The following is a 24870-nucleotide window of genomic DNA, read 5'->3' on the forward strand; positions in this document are numbered from 1 at the left end:
TCGGGGTGGCACTGAAAAGAATACTTTGTTTCCTATATTTGCTACCAAAATATCACAGTTCGTTCTAGGCAAAAAGGCAATAAAGCCTAATATTTACAATTCCTTTAAATAACGAAGAAATTTCTGTAATGTCAAGTTAGCCATGCAGTAACCGATAACATAGCAATCTTCATTTTACTGTTGACGATTAGGGGATATCTCATTCTCGTGGCGTATTTTATTTTGAACCACGCGTCTGCTTGACTGAGTTCAAGCATACCACTGCTAACTCCTTCTGATAATGCCTAGCTTTTGCGGCCGTTTGTAACTTTAGGCTTACCCTAAAGCTAACTTCTATCATTATGGCTAGTGTATTGCATAATGACGTACTCATTTTTTTTCTTTCCTCCAGCTATCCGAGATTAGCATAAGTTGCCAACCAGTAATTTTTTAGATGCTTTTTGAGAGGTTCGGCAAATATTGAATGGGAAAAGTCCACTTCTATGCAAATGTTTGTTGTTATTTAGTTTTTCTGCGCGTGATATATCCGTTTGCATTACACTGACTTTTCCTTTTCACTGCGTATTTTGCAAACAAGGTTCTGCTGTTGTTGCCGTTTTCACAGTAACTTGACTATACACCTATGTATTTTTCCTGTGTATGCATCTTGATCCTGTCCTGGAAACGGCTCTAGTGAAGGCTAGCAGCATATTGTAAATAACAGAGTATAAGATAATTGTTACAAAGGAGTAGAACAGATATTGAATGTAAGCCTGAATGCATTAAGGAGACTACATGAATTTTATGACTATAACATATTGTTACTTTTATTTCTCCCCTTTTAAGGTTGCATCCTGCGCCGTAATAACTTAAATTGACTATATCAGCGCGCGTAAAACGACAACTGTTTATTGGCTTAAGCAATTGCTGCATCTAACATTTGCACCCTGTATGTTTCTGTGAATTTCAACACGTAATGACGGAGAAGTCTGAAAGAAAGTTCACGAAATTCAAACTCGAGCGCGAGAGGGTACTGTTATGCTAGAACTACGGTTATGCGAATTCTGAAATTTTCGAATATGATCGAATAGAAATCTTAAGAAAAAAAGAGCTTTCGAATACTGAACCTAATATCCCATATCTGATCAGTGAAAAAAAAAAAATGAAAATGAAGTATAGCAACCACTGTTAGTCTTGTTCATTCCCCAATTCGTAACATATTTGTAGGCAACATTATACTAGAATTGCGCAAAGGTGGGGAAATGCCGCTGAAAAATGTGCGATAAATTTTAGAGGGGATTCTGTGCGGCAGTTTGTTTTTACTGTAAACCCCTGCATGAAAACGAACCGAGCTGTTTCTGCTGAGTATGGCAAAATTTTGCTAATTCAGAATTCAAGGAACCAGGGCAACTGTAGATTCAAGAAAGTTAAAATCACCGAATGGGTCTTGAGAAAAACTAAGCTTGTTTCTACCAACGTAATTGTATCCGATGAACACCTCGTGTATATATGTATGCATTGGAGAAAAAAGCAAGCAACAACGACATTTGTCTCGGTTTATGAAGTGTTTCGCTTTGTGCCCACTTACCAAATGGGAACGTCTCTCTTGAGTCCCCACAAAAGGACACAGTAACATTAGCAAGATGCTTCACTGCACAAATAATTACCAGGGTTTTCAAAAAATTCAATTATCAGCTTTTGTTGTACAAATACCAATCTAAAAAAGGAAGGAATTAGGCTTTTATCCGAATATTCGCACGATCGTTGCTAAAACTATTCCAGGTGCTCTGTAAACACAACGGCTCTGCGTTTGTCTAAAATCATTGTATAGTGTTGCTCTTCGGCCAGCTGCACCATCACAACAAAACAAGATATCTATGGCCAAACTGCACCAAACTGCGGATTCTAATACGCAGCAGTACCAATGTATAAGCTTCTCAGATGACGAAGACATTAAGCCATCGCCGCACCTCGAACCAGTCTGTTTAATTGCGATTCTCCCGATGTGGAATACCATGCAAATATTTTCATCAGTTCCGTCCAAGCGAAACCGTTATCGATTGCAACCTTAGGGTGTACAACGTGATTTCCAACTGCAATGTAGTTTGTGGCGGCTACAGTTCCTAAACACGATTTTGCCTCTTACTGCATGAAGCCTTATTACGAAAAACTAGGCTCGAACCAAAATCGAAAAAAAGCATGGCTTTTCGACAAATAAGCTAAATCGACTGCACTTTTATTGATAGGACCTGAAACCAAATAAGTTTTAATGCATGAAATTATGGGGTAATAATAGGTTGTACATTCTTTTTAAGTTTTAAGCTTTTTGGACGTTAAACATTTGTAGTTAGCTCCATACTTTTTTATTTAGGATATGTCCGGATCGAAGATATAATATGCTGACATTACGATCAGAAAACTTTTGATTGACCGGTCTATTTTCTTGAGAATTATTTGCACATTTTGTTTCTTCCTTTATTACAAATAAATTATCCTTCACGGATACTTTGGTATCTGATTCATTTTCTCCTGCCCGCGCTTTTAATAGTTAAGTGGCCACGGAAGTTCTGTGCGGTAATTCCAGCCGTTGGCGATAACTTTCCAGAAGTGTCAACAGCTTCGAATGATTTAGTTAGATCCTTTAGTTTATTACAGACACAGCAATCTCTAATTTTCCGAAGTTTTTAAAATGCATGCTTCCTTTTCTGTCGTTTTTTTTTTAAAACGTTTACAATAATATCTGTTTAGGGATTCCTCCACGTATATGGAATGAAGTTTTGTGTCTGATAAAAATTATGGGGGACACTAGGCCAGGCAGAAATAGTATAAAGCTGCTGCGCATATTTGAAATATTAAGAGAATAGAATGACATAATATTGTTTTGCACGAAAACCTACTTACGTGAGCAAGGCAGCGGGCGTGTTCGTGATAGTCCGAGCTCCAAGATGCGCTGAAATCGAAAAACTTTTCAATTCACAGCTTTTGAGGGTATTGAAACATTATTTTATTTTCTACTCGGACGCACAAAGTAAAGAAAATTTCAACGGATTACAGCCAATTTAGTGTTACGTAAGATTGGTGTTAAATTATACGTAAAAACGGCAAATATGAATACTCTATGTTGCAAAATGTAACATTTGCACACCTCTCTCAGGAACAAAACACCATTCCTCTTTCACTAAATAAATATGACCAAACAGAACTCCTCCACGTCTTCAATAAGTCTGCCTACTCCGGAACGGAAGATTGTGCTTCTTCCGTATTTGTAAATGTATTCTGTCCTAGTATGGCTGACAGACGTATTATGCTTTTGCAAAAATAAAAACATTGTCGAGCATCACAGAATGATTATATCTTCACTCGTTGCTCTATCTCGAGTCAGTTGGTGCGATGTTTCGCTTTTTTTTAATTTCATTTTATAGTTTTAACTGATAATGTACACAACCGGCATCCAAGTCTGTGATCAAGTTTTTTTGCAGAAGGACTGTCCCCCCCTCTTAAAGTCAAGTCCATGCTTTTTTCATATTTGCTGCCGCACATTCATCAGAGAGCCGGAATTTCCCCTCTAAGTGAGCGTCTGCTTTGCAGCGTCTGTTTGAGCTCTTCCTAACCATATATTCACAATTTACAAAAACTCATGGATATAAAGGTCTAGCGGGTATTCCGCGTTGCTTACATGTTTGTAAAAAGGCGTTCCCCGCCAGATAATGTTTCGTTTCCAGCCACAAAAGTTTACATTTTGAATAAGAGCCTCAGGATCGGAATATGAAAAAGAAAACATTACAAGGGTTCAGCGCTGCTGAACCAAGTATTGAGCGAAAGCATTAGCTGCGGGTGACCGAGCGTTTTTCTTCTCTTTTTCTTCTTCCTCAGCCCACATATAAAGCCCCGCTTAAACCAACCTGTATGAACGTGCCTTAGTGGCCTACATGCGTAACGGGAATTCCGGGGTCCTAGCAGGCGGATTCTGACATTATGGTCCCATGTCAAACAAAAAACCCAATTTGACAGCTCCTGTCAGCCCACATATAAAGCCCCGCTTTAACCAAGCCGTATGAACGTGCCTGACGTCGTGTATCACGTGAGCACTAGCTGTGCCACTAGCGTGCCATGCCGACCGCTTTTGTGTCACGTGGAGTGTGACGCCACGCGCTGCGCTGTGGCTACGACCGCGCTACGCCGGCCGCTTGAGTTGGTAGCCCAGCTCTCACCCTAGTGTCGCGTGATGTGCGGCCGCGCCTCGCTGAAGGCTCGAAACATAGACTATTTTAACTTCTTCAATAAAAGAGAAAACCAATACAGCCTCGAAGAGAATTCACAATGCAGCTGAGAAAGGGGCCGTAAGTGTTGGAAACACAAGCGATAATATATTAACAAAGCTGCCAGCTTCTAGCGCTGCATAGATGGTCGATATTGCTTTATTGTGATTTAAAACCTGTAATTTAAACTATTTACCGTTGTTTTGAGCTCTATTGAGTGGTAAGTTTAAAAATCTACTGTTAAGGAACACATCCGAATAAATTTATTAAGAACAATAAGGAGCAACCCTAAGTAGCAACCGAAATTCTCGATTTGCACTGTTTTACCCAATGCACTCTACAATATTCCATTCAGCATACATTATTATTTCGGAGCATGTAGTCAGTGCTTAGGTACAAAGACATCACTGTCTATACAAGAGAACTGGATATAGGACTGCAAGGTTAGGAACGAAAAATTCTTAAAATATGAGACAGTACAGAACATTTGCAGTGCACTTTTTCTGAAACAATATTTCGGATTTCAAAAAACAATCGTATTTAATATTTATGTCTAGCACCGCAAGTTGAAGTGTTAGTCCAGTATACGAACGACCTGGGAGGCTAAAATGGGAAATAGTGTTTTTTTTGTTTTTAAAAAACGTATTTTGAGTGCAATGTCAATCTTTCGCACTCTTCCCTCTCCCACCCAGAAGATGCGCAGTCCGAGGAGCAGAAAATCGGAAAAACGAACTGTGTCATGATCTCATACCTCGAAGCTAGAGACATAAACCTAGAGCGTGCATGACGGAAAGCAATATAATACATGACCTCCTACGGAATGCTCTCACACACTGGTAAATTATCAGTATTTTTTACAAGGAACGTTATGATTCAGGGAGGTTACTGATACTCGAATACATAAATAAAGTACTCGGACTATAGTACAAAGGCAGAAATTAGGTTAATATGAAATGTAAACTAAGTAATTACATTACATCTATCGATGTAAACTTTAAGAGAGCAGAATGGCTGAGCCAGCAGGCGAAGGTCATTTTCTGATGATATAACAGAGTAGACATGAGCAAAAATCGTGGTAACTAATTTAAAATGGCGGGAAACCTAAGGGCCTCTTTGAGGGTTTAAATGGCAATGCTAATGAATCCCGTCAGGACTCTCAATATATCGGATCCTAATTCGCATACATGTCCTTGCTTGTTAATTGATTTCTTGACTTATGACTCTATTTTATCCTAGGCGCTGGTCAGCGAACAATCTCAAGTTGTCGATTCATGTGTTTGTGTGAAAGATCATTTGATATGAACAAAAATCCCCGCTTAACCTAAGCCGTACATATCGTGCACACTTGGAGTAGAGGTAGCGCTTCAAAATCGAGATCCAATGACCGCAGTGGGTTCTATTTTCATATAACTCTCCATCTGAAAGTAGAAGCTTAAATTTAGACCTCCTGCCAGCTCGGCCGCATCAACAGAATGCGTGATGTCACAGAAGACGACCAACCGAAGTTACGTGCGCATTCCAACTTCTAAGTGTTGCCTCCTATGACAATATAGGGAAATTTTCGGTCACAACGTCTACGCCATCGCCTACGCCTGAATCCCTTGAGAACGAGTCCTTTCACGATGCCGTTTGAAGGGCAGATACATTAATCTTACAAAGAACAGCCGTGGTAGCTGTGGGAATTATCAGAAAGCCAACAAGCAGCAGATCAACATCATAGGAAGAGAAGGAATGGGCTCGACTAGACAAATCAGATCGTCTTTTTAGTGAAAAATAAGCCCGTCGCCGCTTTCTCAATCTGTCTACTCACGCTACAGTCATCACGAGGCCAAAAACCAGAAGCATCTGCAAGGTGCTCATGATTTCTCTAAATGTATGCGTGTCTACTCGACTCAGTCGTCGATGGATTGCGGTGCCTGGTCTCGACAGTCAGGCGCATATATAGCAAATCCGAATGTTCCAAACAAACAGAATATTTGTTAACAATGCGTGACGCCAGCGAACTAATCATTCGCGTTGCCTTCAGTCTTAACCTTATTGAAGGTCCTAGCTGTCCTCTAAGTACTTTCAGTAGAGATTTCAATACATTTTTAGACAGCGTGCTTTTCAAGCTCGTTACTTTTTTAGTTATGATGTAGGTAGAATTTGTTCGGCGTCAAGTTCTGTCATACACAATGGAAGAATGGAGTAATATCGGTCATGCGAGCACAAGTTATATATTGTGCACTTTATTATTCATTGTTCCATAAAAAAGCCATATCGTTTATCAGGATAAATTTTAGGCTTTTTATAACACATACGTCTTGTGGTAATATTGAAATCCTGGGAGCCTTGTTCAGCAAAATCTGTTTATAATGCCCAAAGCTTTCCAGAGAAATTATTTTGTGACCTCTGTCCACTTTACATTTTCGGTCTGGGCGAGAAATACCTATGCAATATGTGCGAGGCATATTAAAAAGGGTAGGCACTTTTCTGCTTCAGACTGATCTCCCACGAATATAGCGTAAAAGGTAGTCTATGACCTTCCAGTTCACTGAAGTCTTGGCCTTGTTTTTCACCCTTCTCTCGTTAGAAAAGTTTTACGAAAATGCATACTTTTAAAAAGAGACACCAACATATTAGCATTGGTTTACACGTTCAAGTATTTTACTCTGCAGGAGGAGGAGGAAATAAAGGAAGTTAACTGTTAAAAGAAACCGGTTTGCTATACTTCACTGGGAGAAGGGGATGAGAGGATATAAAAGGGATGGGTGAAATCAGTATATTCACATCATCGCCATGTCACGTCATATCACTTCCCAGTTACATCACGTCACATCACAGCAAAATTACAGCCAATCAATCAGGCCAGTGGTTTTCATGAAGCGGAGCACTGCCTAGGAGGAATTCAACTGACGATCGCTGCAACCAGTGACCTAGAATCTTGATTTTAGTCAGTGGGTGTCTATCTATACGCTTCAGCGCGTGGAGGGACACTGTCTTTAAATACTGTATATGGGGCACTCACAAAGAATGTGGGCTATAGTCTTGTCCCTCAGGTTGCACATGAAGGGCTATTTGCGGTACTTATCAGAACGAATAAAAGTTTATGAGTGCTACACAAACCTACAAGCGGCACAGCAAAGTTTTTTCCCGTCGGGGTAGGCTGGGTGGAAGCCGGAGCATCAGGTCAGGGAAAAGAAATTTTAAATGGGAGTTCGCAAACTGGCTAGAATTCCACAAGGCGAGCGAGCTCTCTCGCGCATGTGCGCGGAGCCTGCCAGCTGCGTCTGCCCTGGAAAAGGGGATCAACGCAAAATTGCTGTCTTGGTGGGCAGTTCGCGCGGCCTCGTCCGCACGCAGTGCCCGCTGTGCCGCTTTGTCCATGAAGCTATTGGTAGATAATGTGTCCTTTATTTATCACATAGTGATGAAGTTCTCGTATTTCAGCGACGACCTGATCATTGCCTCCACAAATAAGATCCGCTTGTAAGGCTTGCAAGGCTGCTTTCGAATCTCCGAAAATAGACCATTCCTATGTGCTCTGCTGACTGATATGCCTATTAGGACTGATAAGGCCGGTGAATGGTCGTAACTTTTATTTCTGTTGTCCATGTGATGATGAAGACTGAAGAAATCACGGCATTCACTGAGCCGTCGGTATATACATGCAAACGGTTTCTATGGTGCTCAAGGAAGTATTCGAGAATGACTTGCTTTAGTTGTGTCGGTGATAGCTCGTTCTTTTTCCTGATTTCGGGTAGTGAATGAAACACTTAGGGTTGATGAAGTCTCCATAGTGGAGAGGATGGTCTAGACGCTGATGTAAACGTGTACGGAAGAATAGTGCGGTGTGCATCAGTGGTCTCCGGAAATGATGTGCGCGGCCGGGTTACTTTCAGCAACACCTAACTTGAATGCTGTCAAGTAGCACAGAGTACGGTAGCCACTGGGGCCCGCATGGGCAGGTAGGGCTGAGGTAGCCAAAATAATACCCATGGAGGCATCCATTAGGAATATAAGCGGGTAAGCCCAATTTAAGGTTACCCCTGTTTTCCACATCTGGACATCATATAACCGTGGCAATGACTATGTGACATATTGTCATATCTGGACCTCTAGAGTCCCTTTTGAAAATTTTAGGGTGGATGCAAAACAAATTTAGGCTTAATGTAGGAAATGGCCAGGCTAACATAAATAAGGTTGCCCACCGAAGCGGCTAATAGTTCCCGCAAGAGCCGCGGCAGGACTAAAAACCAGCATTCCCGCACGTTGATTACGTGGGACCCTTGATGGTTACTTGAAGAAAGGTCAGCCAGAGCTGTGTGCTTCATCCAGAAAACTCATGTGCTGCGAACAGAAACCTCGACAGTTCCTGCGCGGCCTGTGGCAGGTCTGAATAGTGCTCATACCCGCTTCTGCCCACGTCGTTCTCTTGGCACGTTAGGGCAGATTCAATGAAAATGTGGGCCTCAAACAAATAGAAGATGGGCTAGCCCAAATGGTGCTGCACACTCAAAAGCGAATAGGCTCATGGGTCGCGGTCTGGCTGAATAGCGGCAGCCCCCACGCTGCCCAGAGGGACCTTTTGGGGTTACATGCGTGCAAATACAACCTATGTGCGCCTTGTATGCGGTAAAACATAAGGTTACCTTAATTGCAGCTGGCCATCGAAGGCCACAATGGACCCCTAGTTGGCCGTAGGCGGGCTTACTACTCCTAAACTGCTCCATCCTATATTTAGGATGCGATTTATATTATGTAAATGATCTTACAAGCGCAGAAAAATGACTCTTCAAGAAGTTTCACGTAACTGTTATTAGCATACTTATGCCATTGCTAAATATAACATCGTTTTTACTATAGGAAATGCGTTATGTATGCAGGATTGGCAGAAAGTACACAACCGTAACTGTTTCGATTTAAGAGTATGTACTGAACTACTTCCGATTCTTCCCTGGGTCATTATTCAACACTGAGCGCAGAAATAACATTTCATTCTTACATTGGAAAGTGTGTATATCCGTATGTGTTCTCAGTGTTGGAGTAGTAATAAGTTTCTCATAGTGTGAGAGGGCAATGGGAGCCAGCCCACGTTATTATACGAGTGTTGGGAAAAATGTATGTTATGTTGCTGAGTATAGAATACCAGATAAGAGAATAGCGCTCAATGTTTCGCACTTGATTGTTGGTAGAACTTGGACAGCCCTGAAGATGTTCAGTTCAGCCCATGAAGACAACACGTGGGCCAGCCCTAATCGGGCTGGCCTCCGTAGAAGCCGTACCGCTACTTTAGGGTAGTGGAGGGATTAACCGACATGAGAATTAAAACCTTGATAAATATGGCGGCACCCGCCTGTACAAAAGTAGGGCCCGTTAGTGATCTTCGTACGCTATCCACATTTGACTATGTGGGCCGAATGGGGGCAGGCCTATTTGGTCCTCTCACATGAGTACGGATTCGACCAATCGCGGCAAAATTGGGCGGCCCACGTGGGGCCCCTGCGGACACCAGATGCAAATCCCGCATGAGGCACGCATGAGGCTGCCTCATCGGCCCAGAGTGGGTTTCCACAATAGTAGCCAACGTTGTGGTACTTGGGATTCCAAAGAACCACTTCCTACACCTTTCAGTGTAGCACGGCACTCTTTGCACTCGAGCGAAGTTGTTAGGTTTCTTCAATACTAGACTCCTCTTTTGTGTTTACCGCCGTACACAGCTACACAATTTGTCTGGCAGCATTAGCTTCACCAATTTCCAGAAAATGCATCGCTGCTGGCCTTATAGACAAATCATCAGTATTGCTTAAGAATGACATCAATGGCGTGCTGATTGGTGAGAGTGTTTTCTAACCTGGCGCACCCGTAATACATGGCCGAGGTGGTTGCAGCTGCCAGCTTAGGTTGCCCTTTTTATGTGCGAGGATGAGATAAGAATCAACAGCGCTGGCCTCTTGCATCCAGTGTCTGATGCGCTACTCGAACTTCGAATGGGCGCACACTTGCTGTTTAGGGGTGAGGGGCTAAAATCACAATTTGCCTCAAAGCGTATTTTTAAAATTTTGTTGTTTTGAATGGTGTATATAGTAAAGAAATTTCACACCATGGCTGACTGCAGTATACACAGTAGAAAATAATTTCCTTTTTTGCAACATATACCACGATAACACCGAAGACCCGGTCATCCTGAATATTAGGCGTCGGCGTTCTCGGCGTTGCAAGAGAACGAGGGGGGGGGGGGGTGTAACAAGGCCGTGTATTGACCAGCCATCAGGTGACATGACGTCAAGAGTCCACTTCCCACTGCCCCGTTCAGAGGCACCACAATTTCAGGGTTTCTCTTTCAGCTAAGAGGTGGTGTTCGGAATTCCTTCCTGCTCTATTTCGGTTGTAGAGTCAGGCACGCCACTTCTAGGGCAGCTAGGCATGCTCATACGGCTAGGATAAGGTGAAATACCTATGTCGCGAGATCGTTTACGCAATGCGGTTCTTTAGAAATACATGCTAATACACATGTTGTGAAGTAAGGGAGGCATATTTTGAAAGATTGTCGAGTAATCTAACAATTTATTGCATCCGTGCGAAGGTTTATCCCCTGTGTAAAGCGTCAAATGAGGCATTAAATCCTTACTGTCAAACCCTTGAACGCAGTGCTTGCTTTTTCCTCAAGTTTGTCTATGTCTTATCCTCCCCACCCTGCAAAAGCGAAAATATCTTTAATTTTTATTTAAATATGATAAGTTCAGCGTTCTGAAATAAATATCGTAAATATTTACGGCACACCTTCAAAGTTATCACGGGGCAGAATTATAGGCTCCAGCCTACAGCTCTGCTTGCATTTCGGTCTTCTGTACATGGTCATTTCTACCCTCCTAAATACTCATCCCATTATTGCGCCGCGGTTACCTGAATAAATATAGTTATCGTGTTGCCGTAACCTGCTTCAATTTGCGCAGGACCTTCCAACGAAGCATTCAACGTGTGGCTAAAGCGTACCGCATCAGACTCATTGCGTAAGGGTCCCAATGGCGTCCCTCTTATCTCATCGTCTCACCTCAAGAGGAGAAATCCTAATTGACAGTTGAAGGAATCTCGGCCATGTCTTATGGTCTCCTGGCGTGGCAGACCCCACCCACCAATCAGTACTCGGCAATATCTCCTACCACATCTAGCCTGAGAGGGGCGTGATTGGGATTTTCGACCTAGAACCCCAACAGCACATTTTTGGATTACATGGCCTCACTCTACGCTACTAAGTTACCTAAAATTTCGCACTTAAAATCGGTAAAACTCCCAAGGTGGAACACAGACATTAAAAATTCATTTTGTACAGCTAACAGGCCGGCTGCAAGGCTGACTAGCGAACCATAAAAAAGAATATTATATATCATAAAATTCGCGACGACTTTCCCTTTAATGTCAGTTTCCTAATAGATAAGTAGGAGGGGACTTAAAAACAGCCCATTATCGCATACTTCTCTGATAGTTGATATAAAACTCCACAAAAGCATATTTGGTAACTATAATTCGCGAATAAAGCTACATGCAGAAAACTGTAAATAATACAGGTGTCAGCATGGTGGCTGCTACCAAATCTAATTTAGTTCCACGTTGGGTTTGCGAGCTAGAATACTGTTCCTAACTATGAAATTAAAGCCGCCTAAGAGCCTGCTTGCCTGCTCAAAGCAAAACAATAGATTCTCAATATACTGCGAAATATGTGTACTACGTTTTCTGGACAATTTGTGTTCAAGAATGCGTTAAATTATTTCAGAAATGAAATCCTCACAATTTTGTGAATGTTCGGGATACATGTTTAACATTTGCAGATCGTACCGCATTGATTCCAAACTTGGTGTTTGTTTGGAGTGCGTGAGAAAAATACTATTTTTTTTTCAGCGTGTTATTAATGAAATGAAAAGTACTCTTTGAATAAGAAATTTAAATCGCCTGTTGGATTATTTAAAAAAGAAATTTAAAATTTTCAAAATGCTGCTCCGGAAATTACGCCTCCAACATACTTCGGATATGCGAAAAATACATATGCGGTTTAGCACACTGGCGATGAATTAAAAGTGTACATTTCTATTTTTAAAGTCATTTGCTGAAGTACACTTCAGGTCTTGCTCGCTATTCAAGAAGATATTTTTACAACTCGTTGACAATGTTAGACGTGGAAGTATTTTTCGATCATGTTTCGAGTAGGCTAAACATATTAATTAGAATGTTGGCAACAAAAAATGTACCTTTCTAAATTGAAATTATTTCATCAAACATATATTTGAAAGCAAACTAAAGGGTATTGATGAAAGATATTTGCAGCACAATCCAAGCTGTCATACAAGCTTAATGATTAAAACCAAATTACTGCGACGACAAAAATTCCTATTTGCTCATTTTGTTTTTTTTATCAAGAGTGACAGGCAGACACCCTCCACCATGCGACTATTTTACTAGCCTATTTATAAACATATTCCAAACCACTTCACGTATAATTAGTTACTCGCAAAGGTCACCACAACATTTAATGGAATCTGGCACTCATCAGCTGTAGAATAAGCGCTTTGGACACATCGCAGTGGTTACCTATTTGAGTTGCATTTGTTGTTGTTTTTTGTCTTTATTTCTTTTTTTCAAATTTGTGTTCCGGTCGAGGCAACGCAAAACATTGCCTTGGTACGCCATTATGAAATCTGCACTGTTGCGCAATTATTTGTGTCCAATTATTTTCGACCGCATCGTGCACTGCTCAATGTACATCGTTTCTTTCAAAGATCTTGCACGCGATTCTTGGTGTACATTGATGAGAGCATCGTTAATCTTCAGACACACGAAACTGTTCTGCGTGCTAAAAATGAGGGCTGAAGAGCGATGTATCAGAGATCCTTATGCGTCAGTTGCGAAGCGCTAAATTTCTTTAGCACCTCTGACTTTCAACTGTTGTTCAGTGGGAAACCAATGTTCGTCTAGAGAAATTTGACGTCTGAAAAAGACTTTCTTTGCTCTCGGTATATTTTTTGCAACAACAGTATTGTCCCTAGGAGCGAAGACAGCTTAAAGGAAAGTGGAGACAGTTCTCAAATTGCATAAATTTCGTCACTTGGAGAGAAGCGGCTTTATTAATCATGCGTGCCAATTTCTTTCTGAATTCTGTTTTGAAAAGCCGTAATCTCTGGTTAAAAATTAGTTGTGGTGTAACTCTGGCTAACCCTAGTTTATTTGCGAATAGCAACGGCGCAAGCTTCTTTCGCCTGCTACATAATTCCCTGTAACGCTCTTTCAGTGTAAGGAGCTACATTATTGCGGACACTTAAGCTTTTCGACTGGCGCAAATGTGCTGACTTTGCTTTCGCTGCCGACGTACTCGCTAGCCTCTTTTGTAGCTCCGTTCTTGTTCTCTCTTTTTTAACCGCTTGTTAATTGAAAGTGCCCAGGGTGTTTTATTTTCTTCGGAAAAACAATAACATTTTAAATCGATTTGTCATGTCACAAGAAACAACGCACAAGCAGCTATATGCTGGCCTGACATACACCGAATGGCATCATGTTCGGCCCAGCTAATTACCGACAACAGTGGCGTTTGCTTGGAGGGTGGACCCACTGGTGCTCGTTTTCTTTCAAAATCTGCTGTTTGCGTTTATGTCTGCCATTTTGAATCGCGGTAGTCTTGTTCAGCGGATCAAAACTTATAAAATGTTGCACACCGAATGTTTATCCGCTGTGTAAAGTGTCAAATGAGGCATTGAATACTTACTGTCAGACCCTTAAACGCAGTGCTTCCTTTTTCCTCAATTTTGGCTACGTCTTATCCCCCACCCTAACCTGCAAAGGCGAAAACATATTTTTTTTTATTTAAATACGGTTAGTACAGCGTTCTGAAATAAATCTCATAAACATTTACGTCACACCTTCAAATTTATCACGAGACAGAATTATGGGCTCCAGCCTACAGCTCTGACTGTATTTTGGTCTTGTGTACATGGCCATATCTACCCTCCTAAATACGCATCCCATAACTGCGTCACAGTTATCTGAATAAATACAATATATCGTGCTGCCATAACCTGCCTTATTTTGCGCAGGACCTCCGAACGAAGACATATAATCAATGTGTGGCTAAAGAATACCGCATCAGACTCATTGCGTAAGGGTCCCAATGGCGTCCCTCTTATCTCATCGTCTCACCTCAAGAGGAGAAATCCGAATTGACAGTTGTAGGCATCTCGACCATGTGTTATGGTCTCCTGGCGTGGCAGACCCCACCCACCAATCAGCACTCGGCCATATCTGCTGCCACCTCTAGCCTGCGAGGAGCGTAAATTGGGATTTTCGACCCAGAACCCCAACAGCGCATTTTTGTATTACAGGGCCTCAATCTCTACAGCCCCTAAGTTACCTAAAATGTCGCATTTAAAATCGGTAAAATTCAAGGCAAAACATAGAGATAAATGTTACCGTTCCATTTTTATAAAGCTAAAAGAGCGGCTTGAAAGCTTACTTGCGAACACAAAAAGAAGATTATTACTTATCATGAAATTATCGATGACTTTCCCTTTAATGTCAGTTTCCTAATATATAAGTAGGAGGGGACTTAAAAACCGCCCATTACCGCATACAGCTTTGATAGTTGATTTAAAACTTCACAAAAGCATAAATGGTAACTATAATTCTCGAATAAAGATACATACAGAAAACTATAATTTATACGGGTGTCAGTATGGTGGCTGCTACCAAACCTAATTTAATTCCACGTTTGGTTTGCGAGCTAGAATACTGACGTTAAAGCCGCCTGAGAGCCTGTTTGCCTTCTTAGAAAAAAACAATAGATTTTGAATATACTGCGGATAAGTGTACTACGTTTTCTGCATTTTTTGTGTTCAAGAATGCGTTAACATATTTCAGAAATGGAATCATCACAATTTTGTGACTGTTCGGGATACATGATTAACATTTTTAGATCATGCCGCATTGATCCCAAACTTCGTGTATATTTATACTGCGTGAGAAAAACTGTGTGCTATTATATTAATAAAATGTACTTTTTGAATATAAAATTTCAATCGCCGGTTTCGTTATTCAAAAAACAATTTTAAAATTTTCTGGGAATGCTGTTCTGGAAATTATGCTTCCAACATACTTCGGATATACGAAAAATGGATATGCGGTCTAGTACACTAGCGATGAAATAAAACTGTACATTTGTAATTATTAACTCATTTTCTAAGTACACTTCAGGTCTTGCACTATATTTTGAAGATATTTTTACAATTAGTCGGCAATGTTAGCCCTAAAAGTATATTTAGATCGTGTTTCGAGTAGGCTAAATATATGATTTACACTGTTGGCAACAAAAAATTTACCTTTTTTAATATGAAATTATTTTATCTTAAATATATTTGAAAGCAAACTAAAAGGTAGTCCTGAAAGATATTTGCAGCACAATGCAAGCTGTTATACAAGCTTAGTGTATAAAACCAGATTTGTACGAACACAAAAATTTCTATTTGCTGATTGTGTTTTCTTTTATAACGATTGGCAGGCAGACGCCATGTACCATGCTACCATTCTGCTAGCGTTTATAAGATACAATGTATAAACATATTCCAAACCACTTCACGTATAATTAGTAAATCACAGAGGTCGCCACAACATTTAACGCAATCTGGCACTCATCAGCTCTAGAATAAGCGCTTTGGACATATCGAAGTGGTTACCTATTTGAGTTGCATTTGTTATTTTTGTCTTTATATCTACTTTTTAAATTTTTGTTCTGGTCGAGGCAAGGCAAAAATTGCCTGGGTACGCCATTATAAAATATGCACAGTTTCGCAATCATTTATGTGCAATTATTTTCGACCGCATCGGATCTACTTTGTTTCTTTCAAAGATCGTGCGCGTAATTCTTGGTTTACATCGATGAGAGCTTAGTAAATGTTCAGACGCACGAAACTGTTCTGCGTGCTAAAAATGAGGGCTCAAGAGCGATGTAACAGAGATCTTTATTGCGTGAGTTACGTAGCGCTAAATTTCCTTAGAACCTCTGACTTTCAACTGTTGTTCATTGGGAAACCAACGTTCGTCTAGAGAAATATGACGTCTGAAAAAGACTTTATTCGCTCTCGGTACATTTTTTTCAACAACAGTATTGTCCCAAATAGAGAAGACAGCTTAAAGGGAAGTGGAGACAGTTTTCAAATTGCATAAATATTGGCACTTGGAGAGAAGGGGCTTTAATAATCATGTGTGTCAATTTCTTTATGAATTCTTTTATGAAAAGTCGAAATCTCTTGTTAAGAATTAGTTGTGGTTTAACTTTGGTTAACCCTAGTTTGTTTGCGATAGCAACGGCGCAAGCTTCTTTCGCCTGCTACATAATCCCCTGTCACGCTCTTTCAGTGTAAAGGGCTACATTATTGCGGACACCTATGCTTTTCGACTGGCGCAAATGTGCTGACTTTGCTTTCGCTGCCGACGTACTCGCCAGCTTCTTTCGTAGCTCCGTTCTTGTTCTTTTTTTTAACCGCTTGGTTGCTTCAACGTGTACGGTGAGTGCCCAGGGTGTTTTAAATTTTTCGAATAAACAATAACATTTTAAATCGATGTGTCTAGTCACATGAAACAGCTCACAAGCAGCTATATGCTGGCCTGGCATACACCGAATGGCATCATGTTCGGTCCAGCTAATTACCGACAACAGTGGCGTTTGCTTGCAGGGTGGACCCACTGGTGTTCGTTTTCGTTTAAAAACTGCCGTTTGCGTGTATCTGTCCTTTCGAAGCGTGATAGTCTTGTTCAGCCGACAAAAAAGTATAAAATGTCGCACAGAAATGTTTTTTTGGAAAAACGCTTCAGCTTCCTGTCAAACGATTGTTAGTCGGGAAGTGGCTAAGTACATTGTGCTAAATTAATATGCAAATTTGTGTTGTGCAGTAAGCACATCCAGCATCATGGCGCCGTTTCTGACATGGTGCCGGTGACGAAGGTGCAGACAACTGATGTGGCGCAGTGTTTTATATTGCGATGAATAAGGCGTTAGATTAGCTAGTGAACGAACAATAGAAACAATGCACAGACCTGTGAAAAGGTTAAGCCATTCGCACTGTCAGTGCGCACGAATAATCGTATACTTGGCAGCAACTCTGCACACAAATGTGTTTTTGGGTCTGGCCCAGTTGAGATATCCTGTATTGCAGGAAACCGGTCGTTACCCCATTTTTGTTGCCGGGTATAAATCTCACGTGAATGTGACCAGTTCGGCATAATATTGAAAAAGATTTTCGCATCGGCATAGTTCATGCCACACCAGTATGGAGCTCATTGCGGTATGAAGATCGACTCATACAGACTATGTCCACCAGGATCTCAAATCGGATAGGCCACTCCCGCCTGGAGATAATACCAGAGAGATACATTTCTAGTATATTATAAAAGCGGACAGACTATGTCTCGTATGGGTCTCAAACCGGAAGACCTGGTCCGCTTTGGAGCTCATATACCGAACAGATCCTACCGGTACCTGCAAAAGACCAACTTGTCCTGCATGGAACATATACCAGAAAGGGTATTTTCGTTTCTCAACTCAAACAAGACCTATCTATGAAGGCAGCCCAGAAGAGCTTTGCCGTATCACGCCAGCTCGTAATTAAGCATGAATACATACCATCTATGAATTACAACTTTTTATGCGCGGTCCAAGCGTCTTCATCAAGAATACCTTGAAGCTATGAAGCGAAAGTGTACCGCAGCAAGTGAAAACGTAGGTCGAATCCATTTTCTGAGTTATTCCCAGCGATCATACACGTTCTTTTTAAGCAACATTAACTGCTCTTCTTCTGACCTCGAGGTGTATAGTCTAACGTTGTTTGAAGCTTATCACGCGAGAGCGCCGACCAGCCTATTAATCCAAGCATCTAGGGGGCCCGGTTTTTAAGCGGCAAATTAGGATTTCGTTTTCTGTTCGCTTTCGTTCACTGTTCCACCACAACTGAGGTGACACCCTCACCACCCTTTTCTGTATTCTGAGCTCCGAATTTCTCCGGTTAAGTTCGGAACTGGTTACTTTTTATCTTCGCGGATTACAGAAAAAATTGGTGGGAAAGATCTGGTAAAAACCGTGTTGTGCACAGTTTATTTCAGCGAATCTCGAGTTGCAAAAAATATATCACAACATCTTTTCGTCATATTGTCCTTTTTCACAAATGAAATTTCCCGAGGTTTTAATCAGAAGGGAATATATATATTTTTTTCATAATGGATGCGCGCCAAAAATTCTTCAAATATTTAAGGTAGATGGGCGCCACAAAGCGGCTTGATTGGGAACGTCTATGTCCCACTGACAGCTTTCCCCTAAGGTGAGCCGTCATCATGAGACCATGAACACTATTTTTGGAGGTATTACAAAGAAAACCGCTTGGGAGGCACCCGGCATTAAAGAAGCTCAAAAAAAAACAAAAGCGGTAGAAAGACATTCTGGTAATAGCGGAAATAGTCAACAATACCTTCACGACTGTAAAGGATATCAGTAAACATTGTCTTCGTCTCAGCCTTTTATCTATCCGAAGAAGATAATGCTGCGGGTCTCAAAAGCGAATTGGCTAACAGGAAGCCGCTTTTGACTAGAAAACATCGCAGGAATCTTTTGGAATTTCTACGTCGACACGAAGATGACGAATCTAATTTCTGTTTGCTGGAACCCGATCTCCTGTTTGCTGAGCCGATAGCTGCTGGTGAGGTTTAATTTTCTTCCGTATCATTCAAAATGGGCAGCGATTTCGGGCCTATAACCTAATTTTAACAGCGAAGTCATTACCGCCACCCGAAATATGCCCATTTTAGGGCGAATTTCTGTGGTGTATTTCTCAAGGCAAATCGTTTCTGACCTTGCTTCAGCCATGTTATCTGTGCAATTTGTTAATTTTATACCTGTAGCTAGTCTATCGCCACCGCAGCTGCACTTACTTTCTCTCTGGATCTAATCAAATATCTCTAATGATCGGTTGTTTTGCCTTCTCATTACATGCCTTGCCCATGGGCATTTGTTCTGCTTTTACTGAGATGTCATTCAATCGCATTTGTTGCAGGATAATAGACATTTGAAACATTTGGCACGGTGTCATATTAAAATTCCCCAGCGCCAGAGACAGGGACGATGCGTTAAACGGTACTGAATCTCCACGCAAGCATCTGGAATCATGTTTGTTTATAGTCTGATTGATTCAATAAACTTTTCTTGTGAGTTGCGTTTGTCCCGTGGCCCACTGTGTTCCCATCTTGTGCCTTTAAGTTACACGTGTCATTTTCCTTGACAAAGTTCACTGTATTGTCTTCAATTTAGGTAGCAGCATAGAGATAATGCGGTCATAACTAAATAGCAGAAGGGTTGCCATAGAAGAAGGCAGACATATGCAGAGTGGAGAAAGTCGTGAACAGAGGGAGTTATGATGGGAGGAGTACGGAGGAGTATAACACAATTCGAAAGCGGTGTCTGCTGCGAAATTATCCGCCTGAGGAGAGGCTTTAAGAGTGGCTTACTCCAACGGAGTGTCAGTCGAAGCGGGAGTGTGTGTTGAAAACTAAAAGCAGTGGGCTTCACAGCTTTCACTCAGTATCTCTCACACAGTGGTAAATACACTTTGAGTGTTTTTTTAGTATAGTCAATGTATCAGTTTTATTGCTGCTAAGACAATTAATACATCCGCGGTGGCGGTGCAAGCGGGCGGACCTTGGGCAATATATGGGGTGGAACAACCTAACCTGGTCTGGGTCCACTCTTTCCCATCCTCGGAATTCTTATGGCTCAATTCTGCAACGAGATCGTCGATACTGCTTCCTTCATATCACCGTCAACCGCATCTTCCGTCCATAGCAATTCAAACACCAGTGGCATTACACAGCTTCCTTGGCCACCGAAAACGCTCGACTGAACAGCATATAAAATGTTTGAGCCTACTGAAGGCGCGAATTCTTGTTCAAATTTCACGTCATCGACGCAGACAGCGCGCCGCCGTTTTGCGGGAGTTTAACGTTCTTCAACACGGCAAGGCTGCACAATCGTTGCTCGACCCTACCCCCGGGAGGGAAAAAGATTTTACGAACGATTGTGAACAATGTGAAAGTACTAAGCTTATGAGTATGACAATGCAAAACAAGAATTTATTTCTTCTGGAATCCCATTTTGAATTTTCGAGATGAATTTGCATTTTATAACCCCGAACTGGCAAACATTCATCTTACTGCATTCCAAGAGATAGTTAATTTTTTAGTCCTCACCTCATACAATGGTACTGACGTCACAAATGAGAATATTATTAATGCTTGCTGGGGGGGGGGGGGGGGGCAGTTGATGATTACGATTAGGAGGTGCGGTGCCGAAGCGGACGCACCGCAGTTAACGGAGCGTACAAGTGCAACTTGCGAACGTTTATTCGCAGGTGATAAAAATAAATATCAGGCATAGAAATCCATACAGGAGGAACCAAAGCATGCTCGCGAGAAGTCCACATAGTAAGCGCTTGTCTATCTAAAAGTTTCTTCATATTACGAATTGCAATAGATGTGCTTGCACAATCCCTACGTTTTTCTTTAGTACAGAACACCTTCAGTGTTTCTCAGGCTACCTTATCCCAACTTCTGTTTAAAAGTTTTGTTTCTTCAGCCTTGCTTCGCACAAAATCTTGTCTTTTCCTCCACGGGCTCCTGTCTTTTCCCACAAGCCTCGCTGAGCACGGACATATGCTCTGATAACAGCATACCAGGGGACGTTTCTACGAGTCTCTAGATATCCACAGCGCTTAGTCGGAATTACATTCAATCACTAACTTTCACCGAATGAATGCTGACCTATCTCTGTTTGCTGACGTGTTCTTACGGGCTTCTCGTCCCATACCGTCGTACAAAACTGGACTGCGTTCAAAAGTGTATTCTCTGCCCTTGTTGATATGTGTATACCCATCATAACAATTAGAAGTAGCAGTTCTGCCCAATGGTTCAACACGCTGCTTCGACGCTTGAACAACGAAAAAGGCGATTATACAGGCAAGCAGTCAAGAGCAATCGCACATTATCGTGGCTTAAATACAAGCAGTGCGACAAAAAATAGCAGGCTTTAATTAAATCCTTTCGTCATCACTTTTATAACCATGACCTACTGTCTATGCTGACTAACAACCCTCGAAAAATTGGCAACTAATAAATTCCTGCAGACATCCAGAAGTTACGCTTACTGATAACGCAGGAGCCACTGTTCCCGAGTCAGAGTGCGAACCGATACTAAACAACTCCTTTTTTTTTTTGTCTGTATTCACCCGCGAAGACGTTCCTTCATGCCCAAGCATAGGTATACTTTCAGATATGATTATGCAACAAATCACTATCAGCGCGTCGGCTATCATGTCACTTCTTAATAGTCGCAAATTGTCGTCTGCATCCGACAAGGCTATTTTCAACAACAAGTTATTAAAAAGCACATCACAAAGTATTTCTGGAATTCTATGCGCACCTTTTTCACACTCATTGTCATCCGGTCAAATTTCTAATGATTGACGCACAGACAAGGCCATACCAATTTTTAAAGCTGACGATCGCACATCACCTATTAATTACCGACCCATTTCATTAACTAGTATGTCTGCCAACTAATGGAGCATATCATACATTCGCAAATCATCATAGCTAGAAGAAAATAACATAACCTTCAAACACCACCATGGCTTTCGCAAGGGATATTCATGCGATGTGTAGTTAACGGGATTTACCAATGACTGCTACCCTGTATTGACGTCGGCAACCAGGTCGATGCCATATTCCTGGATTTTTCCAAAGCTTTTGATCGTGTTCCTCACTACAGGCTATTAGCGTAACTAAACCATTTAACATTAACGCAGAAGTCATTTTATGGATAAAATATTTTTTATCATTCCTAACCAAGTTCACATATGTAAACCCCTGTACTTCCTCTTTTATTCCAGTCACGTCCGGCGTTCCGCAAAGGAGCGTGCTTGGTCCTTTGCGTTTCCGAATATATATCAATGATTTGCCTAACTGCATCTCGACCAGTGTAAGACTGTTTGCCGATGACTGTGCTATTTACCGTGAAATTGCTACTGAAACTGTCAGCAAGAATTGAAATCTGACCTAAACTAGATTACCATGTGGTGTCCTGACTAGCATATGATCCCAAATCATACCAAAACTAAGTGCATGTAATTCACGCGTTCCGATCCTCCCGCATTCCAATCTCATATGTTATAGATAACAATATCGCCGAGCTTACTACAATATACAAATACCTAGGAGTAAATTTTGAGACGGATCTAAAATGGCATCACCACATTAACATTACTCTTGCAACTGCTAATCGCTCACTGTGAATCATGAAACAAAGACTAAAAGCAAGCACCCTCACACTTAAAAAAGCTCGCATACACTACCTTAATCAGACCTAAAATTGAATATGCATGTGAAATCTGGAACCGAGCCAGGATTACATCATTCAAAACATTGAATCCCTGCAAAGCCGTGCTGTTTGCTTAATTTTTTCGGACTATTCCCCATTGACCAGTGTTACATCTTTAAAAATAGTGCCGACTTAGATCCACTATCACCACGACGAAAACACGCTCGCTTATCTCTGTTTCACAACCTCTATCACCACGACGAGCCACCTGGCCTCATTTTCCCTCGCCGTGATCATCACTACAAAATCAATCGCCCGGTATGCCATTCATTTTTTACGCACATTTATTCCTACCTAGAACCATAAGTGACTGAAATAAACTATCATCAAGTATTACCACCAAGATTCACCCAGATAACTTTCACAAAATGCTACATACTCACATCAGAATTTGACGTCCCTATACACCACCGATTTATATTCCATAGAGTGAATAATCCTTCTATGGTGCTCCCTCGAATACCACTACCTTCTTTCAGATGTTTTTGTATTCTTAATCTGCGCGGTAAGCAGTTTTTGTTTTGTTTTTGTATCATTATCCTCAACTGTTTGCATTTTTACTCGTTTCCATTTGCAATCTAGCGTTCTTCTACAGGACTTCTAAAATGGTGTTTGTATTTTGTTTCTAAGTGCTTCGTGTGTCCTCCCCATGTAATAGTCTCCCCGGAGGACCTTTACGGTATTTGAATAAATAAATAAATAAACAGCCTCGCAGCTCCAATGGCTAAATGAGAAGCTAAAAGCAGCAGTATGCACGTAATATTGCTGCATGTCACTGTATGCCGCAGAAATTACATGTTTCAAGACAACGAGAAAACATCCAGCAGTAGCCCTTTATAATTTTGGCGCGAACCATGGCAAGCTTCACTTGTGCTTTTCGACAGCCGCCAGCAAGTGGCTTTGTCACACTAATTGTAGCTCACAGAATGAACTTGTTCCTGCTCGTTGTCGCGAGAAGCGACTTTATCATTTTATTCGTGCGCGAGATGCGCAGAATTTTCTCATTTCCCAACTCATTTCAGACCACAACTGTTTTCGTATTGTTTCAGCTATTTTTAGGATTATTTGGCCGGTTACCCCGATGAGTTATCGCCCACTGTAATATTGAGAGGTACTAAATTCTACAGGTATTTCTAGTTCCACGACAGAAGAGCGCGGTTCCTGCTATCGCTGCACCGAATTAGCTCTTTTGCCCGCGCAATTCAGCCCAGAAAAACGTTTTTAAGTGCAGCCTTTTTCGACGCCTGTTCCTTTCCACGTTGCTAAAACCACGTGACATGTACTGGATGTGCTGCCTGGCATTGTGACAATGCACAGAACAGCCTCGAACTCAAGACTTGTCATGTGAGCGCGAGCTACTTTCAGCGCCCACTCTACATTGCAACGAAGCCTCGATTATCTACGATGACCCAGCCGGAGCGTCGGTTCGAGGTCTTATGCAGCCATCCCAAACATTGCCTTTTTTTATGGCGCCCAGGGAGAAGATGTTGAAACGTGGCAAGAACAATACGAGTGAGTGCCAGCGTTCAATAGCTAGGATGACGTTCTGGAGCTTCGCAACGTCTTCTGCGCGCTTGTGGGTACCGGGTTATGTAGATTGAAAACCATGTATATTACCTAACTGCATGGGATGCATTCAAGAAAGCGCTATCGGAGGTATACGCTAGCGTCGTGAGGAGGGAAATGACCGAAATCTTTCTTCGGTCCAGGTTCCCGCGCCCCAAAGAGTCCGCCATCGCATGCGTCGAAGAAATGAAGGGCTTTGTTTGTCGAGCCGATGCTCACATGGGTGAGGGTAAAAAAGTGAACTTTCTAATGCGAAACGTAAAGGAATCGCATTTACCGAACTCGTAAGGAAACCGCAGGCAACCGCTGGCGAATTCGTAAAGGAAGTGTCCAACATCGAAGGAACCCTCGATGCCTTGACTCAACAATATTACTACCCTGTGCATACCTGCGGTGTTTGCGCGCACACTATGCCTACTGCTATCATTAAATGGCGGGAAGTTATACGGGAAGTGGTTCGGAAAGAACTGCGCCGAACCCTGCCATCGCCAATGTGAACTCAAGTGGCGTCACTGGCGGACGTTGTCCGTGAAGTTCAGCAGGCACTGGGCATTCCTGAAGCGCCGCTCCCAACACAAGGACCCACAACGATAAACAATCGTTGGTTGCGCCGTCGTCTGTTCCAAAGAGAGT

At 41.8% G+C, this 24870-nt stretch overlaps 1 protein-coding gene across 2 annotated transcripts in view; it reads right to left on the minus strand.

Annotated features, from left to right (window-relative positions):
- LOC146195486 (uncharacterized) overlaps positions 1-24870 on the minus strand; it is a 35791-nt gene that overhangs the window by 278 nt on the left and 10643 nt on the right. The window contains exons 1-3 of one of the 2 annotated variants that reach the window (XR_014705578.1): positions 6049-6143; positions 2881-2929; positions 1-11 (exon numbers count right to left, since the gene is read on the minus strand). The exon at positions 1-11 is cut by the window's left edge and continues 240 nt beyond it. Coding sequence is in view for 1 of the 2 variants with exons in the window: in XM_084596247.1 (XP_084452373.1) it covers positions 1-11; positions 2881-2929 (60 nt within the window). In the remaining variant the exon portion in view is untranslated. Of the gene's footprint in view, positions 12-2880; positions 2930-6048; positions 6144-24870 lie in introns of those variants that run through there. The other variant, XM_084596247.1, reaches the window with a different exon arrangement.

This window comes from Amblyomma maculatum, chromosome 3 (assembly GCF_055883805.1).
Source record: "Amblyomma maculatum isolate TAMU_Amacu chromosome 3, ASM5588380v1, whole genome shotgun sequence".
NCBI lineage: Eukaryota > Metazoa > Arthropoda > Arachnida > Ixodida > Ixodidae > Amblyomma > Amblyomma maculatum.